The following is a 21,355-nucleotide window of genomic DNA, read 5'->3' as shown; positions in this document are numbered from 1 at the left end:
AACCCCAGCTCTCTCAGCCTGTCTCCACAACAGAGGTGCCCCAGCCCTCTCATCGTTTTTGTGGTCCCTTCTCTGGACTTCCTGCAGCAGGTCCACATCTTTCTTGTGCTGAAGACCCCAGACATGGATGCAGAACTCCAGATGGGCTCTCATGAGGGCAGAGCAGAGGGGGAGAAGCACAATCCTTAACATCCCTAACCTGATAACCATGCAGCGCTCGTCCTTGGGATGAGCGCAGAGCTGGAGATCCTGCCCCTGGTAGGTGTTCATGGCACCAGGGTGAATTCTGGCTTTGAGAGGAAGATGACAGCCTGAGCACCCATCCCCTGCCTCAGCTTTTGCAGTTGGTGCCAGGCTGTGGGGGGAGCACAGCCACTGTGGTGGCTGGGCCAGGATCAGGTGCTCTGTGCCCCTTCGGCCAGTGCAGCCTCAAATCTCTGCTGGCTCTTTGGAGAGCTTGCTCTGCGTAAGCAATAATTCGGGACACAGATTTAATTCCTTGTTTGTTTTGCACTTCTCACTTGTTAAAACCAAATTAAATTGGAAGAAAGTTTGATATTAAACCGGGGCGGGTGTAAAGCCAGTTTCAAAGTAGATCAGAGTGTCAGTAGTGATCTCTTGCAGAAAGGCTGCTGAGAGGAAGGAGAGGAAGGAGGAAGTTAGCTTTTCTCTCTACCTAATTGGATGTTTTCCCTGTTTGAGTTTCAGTTAAACTACTGCGTATTTTACTTGTGATTTTCAGCAGATGTGCGCGTAAGCAGTGCACTAAAGGAGCCTGGCAGTACAGATGATGTTTACCTCGCAAACGTGGTGTGGAATTCTGAGGAAACTGGGACTGCCAGCTAAAGGTCATGGGCATTTTTAACTTCTGCTGCTGGCTTCATGCTCCTGTGTAGATGTTGGTCAGGAATCTTGCTGGTCTTGGTGGTCTTCTGTAGTCAGATTATCACAGAAATAAGCTTCATGTGCTTTTTATCCACGTACATTAAAATATGATTCCTTTCATCAGCTGATTTTAATGTGGATTTTCTCAGCCAGCCTAATTTTGTTCTGTTAAATACAGTAACAGACATTATTAGTATATGGTTACTCAATTTAAGGTGCTTTAGTCAGGAAAGCCCTAGGTAAAAAACTCATGTTTACCTTCATTCTGGAAAACACAAATATATCCTGCTTCTTTCACCCAAGAATTACACAGGTGGTTAAAAATAGAGACATGTGCCAATGGATCTGGTTGAATGGAGGGCCAGGCTCTGAATGCTATTTTCACTCTGTCCCAGGTGAAATATGCTCTCACACTGCAGCCTTTTCTGCTGGGCTAGTCTCTAACTTGAAAACCAGGGACCAGAGGTGTCAAGCATTCAGATTTGCCATCTTTGTCAGTCACATTCATGCAGCCAAGATTGCTCAGCAGGGTGGCAGTGCCACTGCTACTGCCATTAACTCACTTAAGTAGAGGAGAGTTGTCCTTTGGGAGAGAGGGACCCACGTATTTAATTTAATGGTCATGCTGGAGTGTTGATTTAGACTGATACTAGGAGGATTCTTGGTACTGGACTGTTGCAGATCTGAAATAAATCATATTTTAAAATATTCTGTGTGCTTGCACAATTGTAATAACCCACAGACAGAATTTAGATGTCCAGAAAAGCACATATGTCCTTAATATCAAGGATGCCCATCCTTGAGGAACGTGGCCAGTTCTCTGTCCTGCATCTTCCACCCTGAGGAGGGGATTTTGGGACAAATCCCCCTGACCATGCTGCAGTGGGGGACAAGGGACCCTGCAGCATGGTCAGAGCCTCTTTGAGGACAGGGCAGTAGAAATGCTGCTGTTTGATCCACTCCCCTTCCCCTGACCTCTGTGTTTAATCAAATCTTTTTTACATTAACATTGTCTGGGAGGGACACATCTTTTCTGGTCTTCAATAGTTTAAAAAAAAAAAAAAAAACTCCAAGAAAATCCCCAAAGTGAATGGGACATTCAGCCATGCTGAGTCATATTTTGTTATTATGAGTGATTATCCAGCCAGCCATGCAAATAAACTGTAAGGGGAAAAAAGGATGTGTGTGAATAGCTTATCTATGACAGAATGAGGCCTTGGGTCTTTGTGCATAATATGTGTAACAATAATGACCTAGTATGAAAGTGTTCCAGTGACTGACATATTTGCAGTCTAAAAAAGATAAGAAAGTAATGAGAGAGAGATCTGTGGATGTTTATCTTCTCTTTTCTTCTTCTTGAAGGAAAGTTTTACTTACTCGTTATATTTCTAGTGCATATCCATGGTACCATGCTGGATGATGAATATGATTGCAGTTAATTGTTTAAATATTCCTTTATTCCTGAAGCTTTCAAAACAAGTATCCATCTTTTGAGGAGCTAGTTGAGAAGTGATGTGGGCAAGATAGCGCAAAAAGAGAATATTGGATGTGAAGTTTAAAGTGCCTCAGAGAAGAGAAGCATGTGGGGGTGTTTTACAAAATGGAGAAAATACCCCTTATTTTACATTATTACCAAGATCAGTTATATTATTAGCAATACCAGCATAAGTGGCAACAATTCTTCTTGAAAATAACTTGTAAACTTCAGTAGTTCATCCTTGGCGTACCAGAAAAGGAATTACAGTTGGGCCAACATCTTTTCTGCTGCATAAGTCTTCTAGTGTTACTTAATGCAAATACTACAGATGAGTACAACTTTGTCCAAAATACATTTGCTGACTATATTTATCATCTGCCTTCTTCATAGTAAACAAGAAGAGACATCTGTGGAGAAGGTCTGGTGGCCACAGAAAATATTTTGCATCACAGTCTCTAAGTGGTGCCATTGTGAGCTATTCTCAGCTCAAAGAGCTGTTCTGCAGGGCAGCTGAAACACAGATGGATATTTGGTGTTTGTGCCCCTTGGTGACTGTATTATATATTTGTAATGCAAGGAGTAAAACACTGGGTGGAAAGTGCCACTTCAAGACACCTGAGAGTGTGATTTTGGGAATTGCAATGATGTAGTAGGTTTTCTCACAATAATGCTCAAGTCTAGCCCTTAATCATGCACTTGAAAGAAGTGGGCTCAGGCCTTATGAAAGGTGTTTACTTACTCAGCTTTAAGGCACAGGCCAAGAAATAACTTGATCGGATTAGCCGAGTTTGAATAGGAGCAGCAGCAAATGGAATCAGATGAGTGTGAACCATGTTGCTGTGCTCTCTGTTAGAAAAATATCTGCCAGCTGCCATTGCAGAGAGTAATCCTGCAAGGTGCTGACACCCCCAGTCCACATTGCCCAGGGGAGCTGGGCCAGGGCACTTCAGGCGTGCAGCTCCCATTGCTCACCTTAGCTGAACAGTGTTTTTCCTGTGAAATCCTACTTTTCCCTGTTATATAAAGGCTGGCTCTTCTCTGCCTCTTCCTCCTTGAAAGGCTCTTGATGCTCACAGGGACTGAGTGCATTGCTGGTTATTACTGCAAGATTACAGAGATGGCAGTGCTCAGGTCAGTGGGGCATGAACGTGGCTCAGCTGGAGCACAGATGTGAGCAGATCATGTAAAGAAAGCAGCTGAAATTCTGGGAGCCAAATGAGGATAAGACAAATTTTGAAATCTAAGGGCTTTGTTTAAAAGCCTTTTGACTTAGGTGCAGATTATACCTGAAATGCTCTAGAATTAAACACATCAAGAGGGTAAGGATGTTTCTTATGCTTGAACTTGAATGCATGAAGGCAAAGATGGAAAATGAGGTCACCTAGCTCAGCTGCAATGAATCCTTTGATATTCATTTAATGGATAAGTAGATATAACTGAGCTTGCAGTGAAGACTTTGAATTTTAACTACTAAAGCTCCTTATAATTTTCTCACAAGTCTTTTACATAAACTGGACATTGGGAAGCATTTCTCTAAGGAGAGGATGGTCAAAAACTGAAACAGGCTTCCTCGAGAGGAATTGTCAATTTCCAAAGCCTGACAGCGTTTAGGAGGCATTTGGACAGTGTCCATAATACCATTCTTTAACTTCTGGTCAGCTCTGGTCAGGCAGATGGACTGGTCATTCTAGGTCCCTTCCAACTGAAATATTCTGTTTTATTCTCTTCTGCCAAGCAGTTAAACTGTACAGACAGGTAGTGCTGTTCCATTTCTGCTGCAATACTACACTGGTCTCCTCAACTTGTTCCCCCTTTTCTTCTGCGCCTGCACCAGAGGTGAGAGGTGGTCTGGTTCTGGGAGATCCATTGTTTTTGCAGTGTTTGGTTTGAGATACTGGTCAAAATTGAAAAGTTGAACTCTGGATGAGGAACTGGATTCTTCTCTGATAGAGGGAGGCTTTCAGTCTGAGTCAGATCTATCTCTAATCCTTTTGTCCTAGTATTTCCTTTTATTGAATGGCTTCCTTATGTATTGAGTTCCAGAAATTCCTGGTTGCTGATACACATGGGAAACAGATTGCAACAGAGAGCAGATTTAATTATTCAGGTCTAGAATTAATGAGGCAGAACATTTTTTCTTCATGCTGTTTGAAAAGGGAGAAGAATCTTCCCTTTTTTATTTATAGGAAGAAGTTTGAGATCAAATGACTCTGAGCTGCCCTTTGATTGGTCATTCAGTGATCACTTGAGGAAAGAATAATGAACTGGGTTTTCCCCCCCCTTCTTCATTTGAAAATCAGGTCTTACCAGTGCTGGGTGTTCAGGGGAGTTCTAAGACCATAGTCTTAAATGCTTCAGGAAGCTTATTTTAGGAGGGAAGACTTGACTGAATGCCAGTAGACAGAGCTAATCATGGGGACATCTGGATTCACTTCTTAACTCTGCTGCATGACCTTGGGTCAATGATTTAGGTCGAGTCTTTCCAAAATGTTCAGTGTTTGTAGGTACTTATGCTGGATTTCAGCATTACTGAAAATTAGGCTGTAACTGCATTCACTGTTTCAAATTCAGCTTTCCAAAACTGGGACACTTGTAAAAAGGAGACAGAAGTAAAATGTGTGCCCCTGTTTCCTCATTTGTACAGTAAGGATGGATAACTTTGTTTGTAGAGTGTGCTGAGACTTCCTGAGGTAAAAGCACTAGACAGGAGAAAGGATGGCAGCAAGCTGATTGCAAAGAGTCAGAAAAGCAGACATTGTTCAGCAGCAATCAAAGGATGCCGAACAAGAACCAACCTTGCCAGAGTTCACCAGCTGAAGGGCTCCCCAGAGTGTCAGAGGACCAAGCAGATCTAAGGAAGGGCAGAAATGCTGGGGCCAAAGGTTGCTGGCTGTCTGCAGACTGAGTGTGCAGCCTCCAGCCCATCCAGCTGCCTCCCACCTGCTCCCACAGCAGCAGAGCAGCAGCTGAATCGTCCTTCCTGGGAAGGGACATCCAGAGCCACAGGGCTGATCACAGGCAGGGTGATGCAGGTGGAGCAAGCTGTGTGCTGCTAACAGACTCTGGTCTGTGTCACCCACAGTCACTCCAGGCATGTCAGACGGGGCACACCTGATGTGCAGGTGCGGAGCAGCTGTGCTGAACATCTGCTCAGACAGTGAAGAGCCCTGGCAGTGCCCAGCTCCTCTCCTGGGCAGGGCTGGGGCTGCTGGGCTCTGCCTGCTTGTCAGGGCTGTGAGTGCATCACTTCCATGGTGCATCCTGGCTCCTGCCAGCCTTTAAACTGAGCTGAGGCACACTTGCAGAGCCATGGCCAGGGAGCAATGCTTGTAGACAGAGGACATTTATGAAGGAAAATCCTCCAGTCCACAAACAGCTCCTACCCTCTGGTGGTCCTGCAGGCTGGGAGTAGATCACCATGGAGCCAAGTCACACACAGTGGTTTTGCCCCACTTCTGCAGGGTGGTCCTGAAACCATCTGGGACCCATCTCTGACCCAGTTGAAGGTCCCTGCTTCCACTGTGCAGAGCAAGCAGCCTCTCAGGCCTTACATTTTATTTTTGCAATATGAGTTCAACCTCCAGCACAAGCAAACACAAAGCACAAGTGCTCATCTCCTTATCTGTACCATCCTTGAGCATCTGAAATGCATTTTATATACAAGATAGAGAAAGGCAAAGAAAAACAGCACAAAAATGTATTTTTTGAGGAGAAAAAGAGAACAGCTGAGGACAGGAATGCTATTATTGCCTCTTTCAATGAACTGGTAGTTGCTAGGAGTGTTCTCTTACTCAGAAAAGTAGAGAAGGTATTCAGTTTAATTAGATCACTGATTTTCTTTGCTGTCTAATGATTACATTTATTCTGTGGACAGGGAGAGCTCAATGAATAAAGGTAGACAGTTTAATGGCACATAGACTCCATGTAGCTCTCTGCTTAGGATGAGTTTCACCCATAGTAAATAGAAGAGGAATTACAAGAGGATTTCAGGGTGATGCATCCAAACAGGCAGCTTTGACATGTTTGTCCTTGTTCCTACCTTGTTGCCAAAACAAAATCCAAGACCAAAAAAGGACCCAACGAGCTCAGCGAATGCCCCCAGTGCAGGTGATGTGAGCTGTGCCCTCTGGGTGGGAGCAAAGCACAGCAGCACCTCCAGGGAGCCTGGTGATCCCTGCTCCAGCTGGCACTCCCTGAAAGTGGAGCAGGAGGGGTCAGGGTGCCCAGCAGCAGCCTGGCAGGGAGATAACCCTGCAGAAGATAACCCTGCCAAGCAGAGCAGAGTGCTGGCTTCTTTAAAACTGACCTTTGCTGGCTGGCTCTGATAGTGTTAGAACTCTTCTGAATGAAGCCCTGAAATGAGCCAGAATTTCAACACCAGGTTTGTGATCAGATGGTGTAAGTTTTTTTTTAAGCTGGAGAATCAATAGCTTTGGGAGGAATGATTTTAGCTTGTTAAGTCACTGTTTTCATTGCTGAAATTTATTGGGTTAACCTCCCCACACCCCCCACGCCTTTGTGATTTGCCAGAAAAGTGAATGTGATAGGGAGTGACCTGAGGCAGAGAAAGGGCTCTGTGCTCACTTCCCCTCCCATGCACCCAGCAGCAATGGTTACTAAACTCCCAAAATCAGGAGGTGAGCACTGCAGGAGTCACCTGAATGTCACCCCTGCTTTCCTGGGCAGAAATGGCTCTCGGTATTTTTTGCAAATTGCTCTGAAGTAAAATGTGTGTTTATGCACTCACCCCCACACACATGCATTTGCATCATTTGGATCAGCCAGAAACAGAAACGGAGCTTTAAGAGCTACAGGTTTTGGAGACCATTCTGTTCAAAAGACTTCTGACCATTCACTTTCAATATTCTTTCCCTGAAAACACACGATCTCAACTCTGCTGAAGGATTGACTGTGAACAACTACCTTTGCTCTCAGCCCACATGAGGGAGAGTCATGTTAGTATTTGAGGATTATTTGGCTCTTTGTCTGAGGCAGGTATGGTAAAGGATTGCTTATAGTTTGGATATCATCATTTCATATCACAACACACATTTATTTACCTTTCCTGTAGTAATTGAATGGCAACAAATGAACACAGGTATCCACCCAAGACTGCAGAAGAAATATTGTTTTGCTTGTGCTAAAAGTACAGTTTTGTATTTCCTAGGGTTGTGAATCAGCATTCTACTTTTTGCCATGTTTTGGGAATTTTAAGGGGCCATTAGACAAATTGGTAGAATTAATTAGATGCATGTTGTTCTTGTTACAGAAACCCCAGAGACATTTTGAATAATATTCTACAATGTTGTATCTTTACCCTGCAAGGTTCAGCAATTTGCTAGAACAGAGCAAACTTGGACAGCTATTTTCTCCAGGATTTGACAAAAATCCTAGAGAACAAAATGTTCCAGTAGTCATCTTTTCTTTTTAAGTATCTGCTAGTTTTTAATCCTTTTCCGCCTTTCATTTTGCAGAAGCAGCGTGTATTGGTTGAAAACCAATCCAAACCAAAAAAAACCAGAAAAAAACCCAAACAAAACAAAACAAACAAACAAAAAAAAAAAGAAAACCAACATACCACCATTGTTCCTGCCTGTATCTTTCAAGTCACTTCTGTGCTGAATCACAGTGTTCCATTACAGCCTTTTTTATGGTGTAATTGTTTTGTGTAATCCATTTTCTTTGGACAATTTTTAGCTTCTGTCTGAAGCTGTTCCTGCTGTAATGAATGTTGTCATAAATCTGTCACAGGTAACCAGCTAAATTTAGAGCTCAGTAAACCAGGGGAGAGTGTGCTGTAGATAAGAGCATTGGGATGCAAAAGTCACAGTAGTGGCACAAAAAGTCCACTTGTGGCAGGTGACAAAGGGGAAGCACAGAACATTTGGTTCCCACTGAGCACCATCACCCACGTTGTGGCAAACAAAGATGCTGTGAGGGTTCAGGTGCAGGCACAGCAGCCCCAGAGAGATGCAGGGTGTGCTGCTGCTGCTGCTGAGGAGGGCTGGGCTGTGCTGGGGCACTTCCCTGGGCATGCAGGGTGGTGTTTGTGTCAAGCTTGGAGCTGCACAGCTCTGCCACTGACCTGAGGCACATCCCAGTTCCTCCAAAGAGGGTCTGACAATGGGACTGGGAGCTGTGAGACAGGACAGGACCCAGAGCTCCTGGAGCTGGACATTGGAGCCAAAACCCATCAGATCCCCAGCCTGATTCCTCAAGCAGTGTGTCCCTAAAGAGGAGAACCTGTCAGGCATGGGGGGCTCAGACCTGGGAAGCCAAGTTCCCACAGTGGAATGGCTGGGTGATTGTCAAAACTGAGATCATTGTACATTTTCTGTCTTTTGAGAAGAAGAAAGTGAAGAACGTGGAGGAGAAAATTAATGGAAAGATGAAGGCAGGTGGTATAAGAAACAGCAAGATGGAGAGAAACCATATTCAAAGGAGATCCAATTCTCTGAGTTGTGATCCAATGGATGTTAAGTACAGGGATAAGTGAGGGAAGGGCAGAAAAGAGTGAAGAACAGCAGGAGGCAAGGCAAGGAGAGGGTGAAGTGGAGGCAGAAAAACTTAAGCAAGCAGATCAAATAACACAGATATGCAACTCCTTTGGCACACGTGGTTTAGTGTCTGTGTTTCTGTGTGATGCTCCATGCTGGGCTGTGGCACAGCAGAGGTGAGGCCGTGCCCATGGGGTGCTCTGGCAGATGGGGATGGCACAGCTGAGCTGAGCTGCTGTCACACAGTCACTGTGACACTGGGGCAAACATCTGTCCCTGTGTGACAGAGGATGGAGCACGGGGTGGGTGGCACAGCAGGGCCAGGGCTTCAGCAGAGCTGCTGATCCTTCCTGTGCTAAACAACCACAGGGACCCAGCCACACTGCTTGGTTTTTCAATTGCCATCTACATAAACATCAACTATGAACCACCACTTCACTGATGAGGTTAAATTCTGCCTTTTAAAAGTGAAATCAGCTGTTTTGCTGCCAGGGAGTTGTGCCCTCCTGTTGTCTCAAGAATAATGGAACATTGGTACACTGACATGTAAATCATATTGCTGGAGAATGTGTTATCTCTCTTATTTGTGACTGCATCATGGCACAAAGTGCTGCATCTTGTAATTGGGGGCTCTCTGGTGAATTCATTGCATGCAAAGTCTGTGAAAATTATTAGTACAGCACATTTCCATAATTAAAGTGTTTCTTATGGTATAGATTTGAAGACTCCTTAACTGCTGCATGTTACTTTAATGCAAAATTCTATGAAAACTCAAATACAAGCAGAACAAAGCTTCTATGCATAATGTTTTTCATTAGACCAGTTGTTGTAGCTAGTAAAAGCAGTCAAATCATCCTGGTTCAGGGACACTTTTAGGTGAGGGATGAAAGCTTTATTCATTGCTGATCACAAAGAAATGGACAGCATCTCTCACAGAAATATCTTTGCCCTGCCATGAGTGACATAACCAAATAACTAAAATTTAACCTATAATGAAACATTCATAGGAATTGCTGGTTTCAGGACACAAGTCTGACTGTTCCATTAAGAATTATCCTAAGGTAATGTTAATATTTTGATGGTTTGCAGCAAGTCAATAAATAAACATTTTCTTTACTCGCAGGTTTGCAGTTTTAGATAGCTCCTGGAGTCAGATAGTTCTGTGAAAGAGAAAATTCCTTCTGCCGTTCTCTTTTCAGTAAAAAATGTGCCAGAATATAGCAGATAGCTTGGAATAATACTTTAACTATTAGTTGTTGACTGCAAAGTCCATTTGTCTTGTTGAGGCTGTCATTTGGCTACATTACCCTTTCTGTAACCCTGGAAACAACTTCAAATACTGTGATACTTGAAAAGTCTGAAATATAATGTACCCTTAAAATGCTATGAGTGGTTTTTGAGATTCCCTGTACAAAGGAAGGAAAAGATAATTTCCCTTTACAGGGGGCATTAAGCAGCGATGAATGTGCATTGCTTTGTGAGAAAGCTGATCCTCACCTGTTGTAGGTGGGGTGAGAAACGATGCCAGCAGCACTGACAAGTTTCTTCTTTACCTGCCCACAGAGTTCAGGAATCCCTCTCTCAAAGTGTTACAGAAGGGGATTTTCAGGAGGCAATAAATAAATTTTGATCCCTCTGGTTAATGCAGTTAAGGTCAAAGAGATTCTATCTGGATCTATTTAAAATACTCTTAACCTGCAGACATACTGCTGTCAGTAGTGCTAAGTGTCTTAGCTGGCTGAGCAATGTATACAACCCTTATGAAACTATTCTTAAGTATTCTGGTTACTATATTTAGCTCTGTCTTAGAACAAGACAAAAAGCACTTAGCTAAATGCAGTCCTGAAGTGCTTAATCCAGTTAAGATTATTTTGTCCTTAGGTGTCTTCTGCTAAGACTTTTTCTTGCTCACCGTCTCCTGCTGCATCATGCAGAAAGCTGCTCTGGGTGGCTGGGCCTGTGAATTCTTTTATGGGTATTTATTCTGTGAGCTCCCCCAGGTCTGCTGCTGGCTGAGGGCATTGCTCACTTTCATTAGGAAGCCTCATTCCTCTGGCAGCCCAGATCTGCTGCCCTGCAGCAGTGGCAGCTCCTCCTGGGCACTGGGGAACCCAGTTTGGGCTTCATTTCCCAGTTTGGGCTCAGTGAGCATCAGCTGGGCTGTTGGCACTCTTGGTGACCAGGACTTCTCTCAGCTTCCCAACAGTTGTTCAGTCCCAGAAGTCAGAGAAGTCTGACTCCTCAACAGACTTCTTCTGTTCTGGCTGGGTGGGAGGGAGGCCAACCATTCTAATGAGGCAGGAAACCCACCAGGCTTCCTGGGAGCTTTCAGTTTTTAGACAACCTGTGAGCAAAGTTTCCATAAAATAATTCTTTGCACTCCAAGCTTGGGAAGAATCCTTTTCTTTAGCTGAATTTTTGCATGGTCAAGTCTGCACACAAAGAACAATTTTTCCCTGATAAATTTTGATAGAACTTTCTGTATATCCACAAGAATTTTTTCATAATTTAACCCATTGCTTTAAAAATACTTTCCTTTATACCTGTGTATCTCTGAACTTATCCCCAGTCGCCAAATCTTATGTAGGGGGCATTCTTCTATAGAAGAAACAACTGAGTGATTTTGACAGAACAGTACTGAGGCATGAGCAGTGGGGATAAGAGCCTCAGCTCAATAGGGTAACAAATAAAATCACACACTCCTTTTGAACTGGAATAAAGCATGAGTGGGGTAGCACTGCTGTGAGAGCAGAGACACAGCAGATCCACTGAGTTTAAGTTTGCTGTGCAGGTGTTGTTTCCAGTTACAGCACCACTGGGGTGTCAGGAGTTACATGATATTTTCCCTAGATTTTGTGTGTCCCATCAGTAGCAAGTATTAAGGGGAAGCCTTGAGTCCATTCACAGCTGGATGCTTGTGACTTGTGCTGACTTTGCTGATGATGTTTGTCTTGAAGGAGGTTTTGGTTGCAAGATTTGATAGATGAGGTTTTCACAGCACACCAGGTAAACTGTCATATTTGGAAGAGCTCCAGCTGCTCCTCAGTGGCTCCTGGCCAATGGAGCCATTCTCCCACCCTGCTGGGTCACACAGCTTTTTGGGCATGAGAGCTCACATTGGCCTTCCCAGGCTGCTTCTGTGGCAGTAGGTGGTACCCACAGAGCCAGGAGCCCAAGAACTTAGTTTAACTCCCATTGCTCTGCTGAGCTTTCGTTAGTCATACTTGAACATGGTTCTAATTTGTGCTGGTAGATTTTTCTCAGCTTGAAGTGATTGCAGCTGTCCAGGCTGTCTTACCTGCAACTGTGTTTTAACTGGACTTGCTTTTCCTTGCAGGATTAATTTTTCTCCGTCTCTATTTACATGGTGATAAGAAGTGCTAATCCCACTCTGTCAGTCTGGACTGATGAATCTGAGGAATAGAACAGGTAATTTCTAATTTGGCTTGTAGCTTTTGGTGACTCAGACAATGAGAACCACTCCCTCTCTTTGGAGTGCATTCATAACAAAAGAATTCATACAGTATCTCCTGCCCAGGTCATCTGCAGGGAGGGAGATCCTTGCCCTGGAGCAGGGCAGGAAGGATAAAATTTTGTGGCTGTTGCTGTGAGCAGCATCCTTGACTTCCTGTCAGTTGTGGGTGGTTCTGGTTTGTGTTACTTTTGTAGCTACCAACATGTTTGAGTTTGGAGTAGTCTCTAAACAGAGAAAATCTTTTGGGTGTACCTATGGAAAAATGCCCCTAGAGTTCTGGGCAGCATGGGGTGTTTTGCAGGGCAAGTGCTCAGTGGAGATGGGGGGCAGATTGGTTCTGAGGGTGGGGATGGGTGTGATTTCCTCTTTGGAGGTGTCTGAAGGGCAATCCAGCAGAGCTGAACTGGGCAACGTGGTGTGGAGTGACAGCAGCTGCCTCACCTGCACCTCCCTGGCTCCTGTCCCTCAGACTCAGCCCATCTGAGTCACAGAAAGTCACCAGTGAAGAAGTTACCTTTGATTTGAATTTTCCATCATTTAATGGAGCTTTAGAGTACTGTGTCCTTATGGGAGTTGTTGCAACTTTTCTCCTTCCCTGGTTAGTGCCACGTGAGGAGGACATTTTAAACTGAAGCCTTGGGTATGAATCCCAGGACTCAGCTCAGATGATGTGGGAGCAGTCCAGCAGGGCAAGCAGCAGTCACTGGCTGCAGGATGCTCTGGATGGACCTGTCTATCACATAATCTCTTAGATATCCTGATAACATGCTGCCTCTGTTGCCTAATGCCAGTCCTTTAGGGGATTAGCACAGTTTCTTTCTCTTCTGTCTTTCCACTGGAAATCTCAGATATGTTTCAAGCAGGGTGGGCAGTGACTGAAATCAAGCAGTAACCTCTGTGATTTCCCAGAACAGGACCAGCTGTGGTGCTGCCTGCTGCAGACACCAGGGCAGATTTCTCTCTTTTTGGCTCTTGCATTTGGCAGGAAGATGCTGATTCCTGTGCAGAGATGGGTGCTTCAGCAGGATTCCCTGTCCTCAGAGGGCAGGACAAAGGCAGGCTGAGGGGCTGCCAGCTTTTAATCTTTCCCTTTAAAGTCCTTGTAGGTGGATGTTTGGGCATGTAGCAGCAGTCCCACTTCTCATGCCTCAGTAGCTGACTGAACAAGGAAGGAAAGACATACCAAGAGTGGAATTTGGGAAAGGGAAGACTGAAACATCCAGGAAGTACATCTTTAAGTACAAACCACTACACTCCATGTTTTGACATTCTGAGCAAGATAGGGAGTGTGTCTCAGTAACTGCTTCTGTCTTTCCCTTGCAGAGCCCTGTGTTGTGTAAACGAACTGATGGATGAAGATGAGAAGGACAGGGCAAAGAGGTATGACAGCATGCACTCCTGGGGGAGAACTGTAAATGCTGTGTTGTCCAGTGCTTGACAATGAACTTGACCCCACTGATGTCAGAGGCAAAGCTCCCACACAGTTTACAGGCTGTGTATAGCTGACCACAAGCAGCACAATTTAAGTTCAGGCTTCTTACAGAGTTTGGCCACCCCTGCAATGGGTTATCTGGCTGGGTGGTCTTTAAATTCCACTGCTGTGCCCTCAGGATCTCATGCTATCCCATGGCTATTTATTATCTTGAAGCAGGATTCCTGACCTGTGATTTTATTGGCACCAAGCAGTGCTGCCCACCTGGGGTAGAGCTCCCTTTGCAGTCCTGCTTTAGCCCAGGCCTGAGTTAATCTCTGTCAGAGAAGCTCTTGGCTCAGTTCTGTTCAGTCATTGTACACTAGTGCCAAAACAGAGATGGCTGTGAATGCTGGATCTGAGAACATCCAAATGCCAACCTGAGTATGAATGGAAATGCTTTCTGCATACCACCCTCAGTCTGGATCACAGCAAGTATGCATCATCATGAATACACTTGTAAAGCAAATTAATTACTACTGGAAGAGGTTGTATGAAAAGTGTTATCTCAGATATGAGCACTGGAAAGAAAACTTTGGAAGGAACTAAATGGGTTTGCTTTCTCCTCTACTGTTTTTAATGGAGGAGGAAAGCCTAATAAATATTCTTGATTTGTCAACTGAAAACTAATTGTAATTCTGCAGCCAGACCTGTAACATTCCCAGTTTCATACATCACAGCAGTAGTTTTTCAAGACCACATACAAGATTTTATTCTGCAGTTCAGTTGCCTTGCACAGTGCTGTCATTGATAAGCTCCTTTTGTAAGTGCAAATCAGAGAAATACTTCACATTTTGACGTTTATATGTTTGTGTACTAACTGCAAAACAAAAGTTCATAAAAATTAAGTGAGCAAAACATGAATATGCATGAACACACTTTTCTCTTACTGGAGGAATTTGTCCCATAACACCTTCACTATCACTGCTTTTGAAACAATGGGAAATGAAATGTATGAAATGTATATCAGGATATGATCTTTCCCAAATGAGCCCAAATATGTGTTACCTCCAGATGTTCCTTGCTGCTGGTGAGTTCAGTCTTGCTACCAGCAAAATCTTTGTGTGCAAGCCCAATTTTAAACAAATAAACATTCCCAGCAGAGTTTAGATTCCTGTATCTAGTGTGTTTTTGTGGGGCAGGATAGATACCTCACCCTGGTTTGTGCTGTAGCTTCTTCATTCTGCTGAGTGGCATTTGTGCTTTTATCCCCAGGGCATCACGCAACAAATCTGAGAAGAAGAGGAGAGACCAGTTCAATGTCCTCATTAAGGAGCTTTGCACCATGCTGCAGGGCCATGGCCACCCTCTCAAGATGGACAAGTCCACAATCCTGCAGAGGACCATCGACTTCCTACAGAAACAGAAAGGTACTGGGGGTGCTGCCCTGCAGCAGCCAGAAAATGCAAATCCCAAGCATCTCAGGTGCCACCCAGAGAGGACAGGAGCCTGACTGAGGGGCAGAATAAGGGACAGTTGGCCTCAGGAGGTGGCTAGGGCTGAATACATTGCTGACCAGTTAAACACAGATTTGAAAAGATGCAGTGCTGTGTGCCTTTTACTGTAGATACATCATTACCCTCACTGGCCTCCACATCCCCTGGCCTGCTTTGTGCTCTCTCAAACAGAAAAGCTGAGGAACAGCACCCATGACAAAAGTCAGGGGAAAGAGTATTCTATGCCATCTTCCCAGGTCTCTTGGATTAGGAGATGATAAGCCTGTCCTGCTGCCTGGGCACTCAAAACAGCAGCTTGTGAAACAGCTCCAGAGTTGAAGGGCACAGCTCCAGAATTTCAGATACCCTTTGCTGACAGGAATGCTCTACTACTCTAAAATTAGCTCATTGATCTTAATTTTTAAGGTTATCTTCAGGCCACCTAAAATGTCTCCATTTCCCTTTCTTGATTTCTAATGCATTTGTATTATGATAGCATGAAAAATGACTGTTGCATGCAAGAAGGCTTTGTGTGAAGAATGATATAAGGATTATTCCTCTAACAGCCTCTTTAAAGAAATCTTACTTGAAAATGAAAAAAAAATCCAAGTAGCATGAGTCATGTTGCTTTTTTGATATTTTCTCTTTAAGAAATCACAGCACAGACAGAAGCCTGTCAGATTAGACAAGACTGGAAGCCTTCATTTCTTAGCAACGAGGAGTTCACCCAGTTGATGTTAGAGGTAAGAAGAAATTAAATAGATTAGTGAGAAATAATCAGTTCAGTGGAGTAGATCAGGGATATACAGTTCTTTTTCACCTGTAGGTCCCAGTGTTAATGATTTCTACTCTGCTGGCACACACAATGCAGACCTGACAGAGACCAATGTTGTACTAAATGCTTTGCAGACACAGAAGTAAAAATAAGATTGCTTCCCCTTGAAGATAAATGGCTTTTGGTTTGGGAATCAAGGCTGATTTGGCCTGGTGAGAGAGGGAAAAGAGAATTTCCTTTTCTCAGAAGAGCCGCTAGAGCTGGCGGTTTTAGGAAAAACTTGAAAGGGCCTGAAAGAAGCAGAGCAGCTCTGTTCCTCCCACATGCCATTAGGCAGCAGCACTGCCTGTGCTGCCTCTGCAGCTGCTGTCCTCTCTCTGGGAGTGCTGCCTCTTCTGCTCGAATTGCCTTCAAGTGCATTCAGGAAAACAGCTCTTACACTCCCACCTCTGAAATGCTGTGCTGATCTAGAAACGTCCCCCAAACCCACATTTCTGCCTGGCTGCTGTGGCAGGGACACCTCCTGCCCTGCGTGGGCAGTGCTGCTCTTTGCCCCACCAAAAGCAGGGTGGATGCTGGGCTGAGCTGGGAGGTGCTGCTGTGTCTCAGCTACTCCTTTTCATCAGGATGTCATGACTCACCTCTCTGGAAAAGTCTGTTCATTCTTTCTGGGAATCTCTCTTGCCAAACAAGCCAGCTTGTTCCAGCTGAATCCAAACAAGTTTCCCCCTTAGGCTGGAAGTGATGGGGGAGAGCAAGCCCTCTAATAACTGCTGGTTGGACTCTGGCAGACCAGTGAACAGTTTGCTTAAAATTAGTGGGATTTTCCCGGAGAGCACCCAATTTGAGCAAAGGCAGAGTGTGGCAGTGAGGTGAGGAGATGGGGAATGCTGCATTTTTGGTCCCTGTAGCTGAGCTGCAGAGCAGCCTAACGGTGTCTTTAGAAGAGCTGGCTTTGTGCACAGTGCTGACCAGCTATTAAACCTCCCAGATCTTGATGTTAGGGAAGAATAGGGACAGACACTGCATAAATGGTACAAGGACATACTGTGAAGAATAGGGAGAACACAACATCCAAGGGGAAGAGCACAGGCAGTGACTTAAAAGGGACAGAGAGGTTTAACTCTGGGACAGAAACCACTGTGAATGAGAAAGGGGAAACAGAACAAGCCTAAAAATTGTTTTGTCACTAACCTTACAAATCAGTGCTTTAAGCAAACTAAATAAGGCTTTAGATCCTTTTCATATTGTCCATAAACTGTTCAAAATACATAATTGTATCATTTTTCTGTCTCTGCTTATCCATCCACAAAGCTGGATTTGCCATGATGATATCTGACATCTCCTTACGCACTGAGTTTGTTAACTATTGTGTAATTCAGAACACATAATGAAGTGACTGAAGTCAGCAGGATTGTGTGGGTGTTGAAATTCTAAGGATCACTGTCTCACTTCATGTTAAATAAATACTCACTGGGTGAAAAATACAAGTCAATTTAATAATAATGAGAATGAGAAAATAAGAATATAAAAAGAATGTTGAATTAGATGGCATGTGTAATTTTTATTTTTCCGTATTGAACTGTCATTTCTTTTATTAATTTCTGCTAGGTTTAAGCTGTTAGAAGCATCACTAAATAATCAATGAATCTAAAATATTTTAAGTTTTTCCATTGTATAATTCTGTTTTGTTCTTTTTTTTTCTTTTTTTTTTCCTGTCTATTATCATTAGGCACTGGATGGCTTTCTCATTGCTCTTACCACTGATGGGATTATTATTTATGTGTCTGACAGTGTTTCATCTCTGCTGGGACACTTACCGGTAAGTTCTGACAATGCAATTCCCTGAGGCTCATTCCCTCCTCAGTGCAAATCAGTCAGTGCAGGGCTGGGGATTGGTTTTGTCCAACCAAAGAGGGAACTGACTGTGTGAGGGAGGTCAACCAACAACCTCTTGTGGAGTTTCTCAGGTTCCTGTGAATAACAGATTCTCTCCCAGGGTCTGTGAATTAGCTTAAAAAAACCCCAACTATGCAAAATCTCTGTGCTCATAGCTCATCACTTGGCTGTCCATCTAAAGGTCTGGGAGGTGTTTGACCCACCAGGTTAATGGAAAATCTTATGATTGTGAAATGAGTGCTGGAGCTCCTCTTAGATAATGTAAATATTATTTCAGAACTGAATCTATGCTCTTTGAATGACATTGGGTTTTTCTACTTTGAGCCCATAGTCTTCAGTAACAAATGTGTGGCCTCAGAGTTTTCTGGGAAAACTTGTAGAAACTAGTTAGTTGTCAGGTGCAGAAATTTCAGTTTGGCCCCTCAAAAACATTTTTTCTTTATCTGGTGGCAAGCATGAAGCACCAAGGATGTCCTAAATGAGGGAAAATTGGAGCACCCAGTTACCTGAATGTCATGTGTGCAAAGAACAAATCTGTGCTGACATTTTGGTAGAACCCCTTTAATCAGGATGTGTGGGTTGATGAGCACTGAATCACTTGCAGGTCAAGCTGATTTTGCCAGATGTTCGGCCTAGAAGACAAATGGAGGATGTAGGGAGGAGCTCTTCTTCTGTGTCATGCTTTCAAAGAAAAATGTTTCACTTCTCATCATGTTATATTCCTGTGGTACCAGGGTTTCTTCTCCTGCCTGTATCTGCCTGAACTGAAGGGAAACCTCTGGTATTTATTTAACCTTTAGCAAATAGACAGTAATCCTGGGGTAAAATAGTCTAAGGGTTGCATTCTGCCCCAGATGCATCTGCAGATTGACTGGGCTTCCTTGTCTTGGGCATCTGCACCAGACCAGCAGTGTCTGTGCTCTGCTGAGGGTGAAAAGGCATGTGGTTGTGTCAGGCTGTACTGCTGAACATGACAAAGCATTCTTTTGTATCAGTCAGATTTGGTGGACCAAAATATATTGAACTTTCTGCCTGAGGGGGAGCAGAGCGAGGTGTACAAGCTGCTTTCTCCACATGTGCTCATGACAGATCCTGTTGCAGCTGATTTTCTCAATGGTAAGCTCTGCTCTTGTCTGTCGGTCAGAGAAGTTTGCCAGAGGTGAACAGCTCCCAGGGAAGTCTGCACAGAGCTCTCCAGCTGTTTAATGCTCTTGTCTGCCACTTCTGTCTTGCTGCATTTGTGGGTTTTAGTGGATCACATCTCTAATGTTCCTATGTGCTTCCTGTACTTGCTTTTTGATTAAGACAGTCTTTGTTTTACCATCTGCTTTGCCCCTTGGGTGGTAGATGCTTTTCCCCAGATGGGATGCTGGACTAACCCTGAGAAAGGAGTGAAGGCTCAAGGGAAAAAAAAATTGGAGAAATCCCAAACAGTTTTGGCAGAGCCACTATTCCTTAGGAAGCTTGCATGTCTCAGGACACAAGAGGAGCCCTAGTGTAACTTAAGCAGCTTTAGAGACAACAGTCCATCAGGATCTGTACAGCTGGCTGCTGTCCCATGTCCCTTCCCTCAGAAAATGTCCCCAGGACCAGAGCAGGCAGGAGCATCTTCCCAACACCTGTTCCATCAATGAATGTTTCAGCCAGTGCTGAGCCCCCACCCCTTTCCCAGTGGGTTTGGAAAAGCCACCGAGCAGCGCTGGGCTCCCCTCCTGCTGTCCCACGAGCACCAGTGGGAGCTGAGCAGCCTGAGGATGCTCCGAGCATCCTGATGGTCCTCTAAGCAGCCTGGTGATGCTCTGAGCACCCTGATGGTCCTCTAAGCAGCCTGGTGATGCTCTGAGCAGCCTCTTGGTGCTCTGAGCAACCTCTTGATGCTCTCAGCAGCCCTGGTGATGCTCTGAGCACCCTGATGGTGCTCTGAGCAGCCTGGTGATGCTCTGAGCATCCTGATGGTGCTCTGAGCAGCCTGGTGATGCTCTAAGCAGCCTGGTGATGCTCTGAGCAGCCTGATGATGCTCTGAGCAGCCTGATGATGCTCTGAGCAGCCTGATGATGCTCTGCCTGGGGGTGATTTCCCTCAGGCTGAAGGCCATATGGTCTAATCCATAGAGTTCAGACTTGGGGCAATAAACTGGATTAGAGCTTGGCCCAGTGCCCTCCAGTGTTAATGGAAGGGCTCAGGGTGAGTTCAGTGCCCTTTGGTCCCACTGAGCAGTGCCAGAGCACAGTGCTGCAATACCCTGTACCTGCCCTGCATGAAATCCTGCATCCATCCATGGAGTCAGGGGAAAATCCTGCTGGCCAGTGGAGCCAGGGCTTCCTGCTCAGCTCACTGGGGTGACTGCAAAGACAGGAAAAAAGGGTGAGAATGCATTTCCTTAAGCAGAAACAGATGATAATTGCGCCTAGTAGTTATATATTTACTTCTGGGTATCAGAATCTTCCCAGCCGGGTGTGCTCAGATAGCACTTGGTAGATAAATTAAATATGTGAGTGAGCTAAAGTGCAGACTTCTAATAGCATTGTCTGTGTCTCCCTCTCTTTCTCTCATTTCAGCAGAAAAACAAATAGAGTTTTGTTGCCATTTAGCAAGAGGCAGCTTAGATCCAAATGAACCCCTGATGTATGAATATGTGAAATTTGTAGTGGATTTTAAATATTTTACTCATGGTAAGTTACTGTTCCAGCCTACCTTTGTATCTCCCCCTCTCTCCTTTAAGTTTTCTTGACCTGTAGCATATTAAAGGCTCCGTTTCTGCTGAAAATGCCCCACAATTGTCAGGGATGGAATGAGCTGTGCATACATTGGATATATTTTTCATACAAAAGTGGTGGGGAGTCTGTTGATCAGAAGAGTGCACTCTCCTGCATGTTGTGCCTAAAGTTGATACCAGACTGAAAATGCCTCTGTTGGACCCACTGCCAATTATAAAGCAACTTCCTTATTCAAATAGCCAGTAAAATATGGAATTCTGTTTCACTTGTGGCCGTGGAATGACACTTTACAGAGATTAAATACTTTGAGGTGCCTGTAAAATCCTGAATGTTGCAAATGTTGGCCTGGAGAAGGACTGACAAGGAGACTGCAGCTGCACACTGTGAGCTGCTCTGAGCTTACAAAGCTGCCCTGGGTGGGGGTTACAGCTGTGTACCTTGGAGCCTACAGGGTCGTGCTTTAAATATCACCAGCGTGGATCAGGGTGGCATCACCCTGTGGTTGCTGGGTTTCTCCACTCACTGTACCTGTCTTAACACGGGGAGAAACCTCTCCTTCCTCTTCTTAAATAAACTGTCTGGTTGTTCCTAGTGCCTACGCCCTCCTGTAATGGCTTTGAGTCAGCTATTGCACGGGCTTTCAGGTCAGCCCCGGAGGAGCAGATCTGCCTGGTGGCCACCGTGCGCCTGGTCACGCCACAGTTCCTCAAGGTGAGCCCTGA

General features: G+C 44.6%; 1 protein-coding gene across 1 annotated transcript in view; it reads left to right on the top strand.

The window, feature by feature from the left end:
* The window catches only part of PASD1 (PAS domain containing repressor 1), a 50,368-nt gene that overhangs the window by 11,038 nt on the left and 17,975 nt on the right, over positions 1 to 21,355 (top strand). Inside the window, exons 2-9 of the mRNA XM_059482913.1 lie at positions 12,197 to 12,288; positions 13,658 to 13,714; positions 15,021 to 15,175; positions 15,893 to 15,984; positions 17,749 to 17,838; positions 18,911 to 19,031; positions 20,475 to 20,588; positions 21,226 to 21,344. Coding sequence (XP_059338896.1) covers positions 13,683 to 13,714; positions 15,021 to 15,175; positions 15,893 to 15,984; positions 17,749 to 17,838; positions 18,911 to 19,031; positions 20,475 to 20,588; positions 21,226 to 21,344 — 723 coding nt within the window. The 5' untranslated portion in view covers positions 12,197 to 12,288; positions 13,658 to 13,682. The remainder of the gene's footprint in view (positions 1 to 12,196; positions 12,289 to 13,657; positions 13,715 to 15,020; positions 15,176 to 15,892; positions 15,985 to 17,748; positions 17,839 to 18,910; positions 19,032 to 20,474; positions 20,589 to 21,225; positions 21,345 to 21,355) is intronic.

The sequence above is a fragment of the Ammospiza nelsoni genome, chromosome 15, assembly GCF_027579445.1.
Source record: "Ammospiza nelsoni isolate bAmmNel1 chromosome 15, bAmmNel1.pri, whole genome shotgun sequence".
Classification (NCBI taxonomy): Eukaryota; Metazoa; Chordata; class Aves; order Passeriformes; family Passerellidae; genus Ammospiza; species Ammospiza nelsoni.
This window is presented reverse-complemented; position numbering and strand designations above follow the sequence as displayed.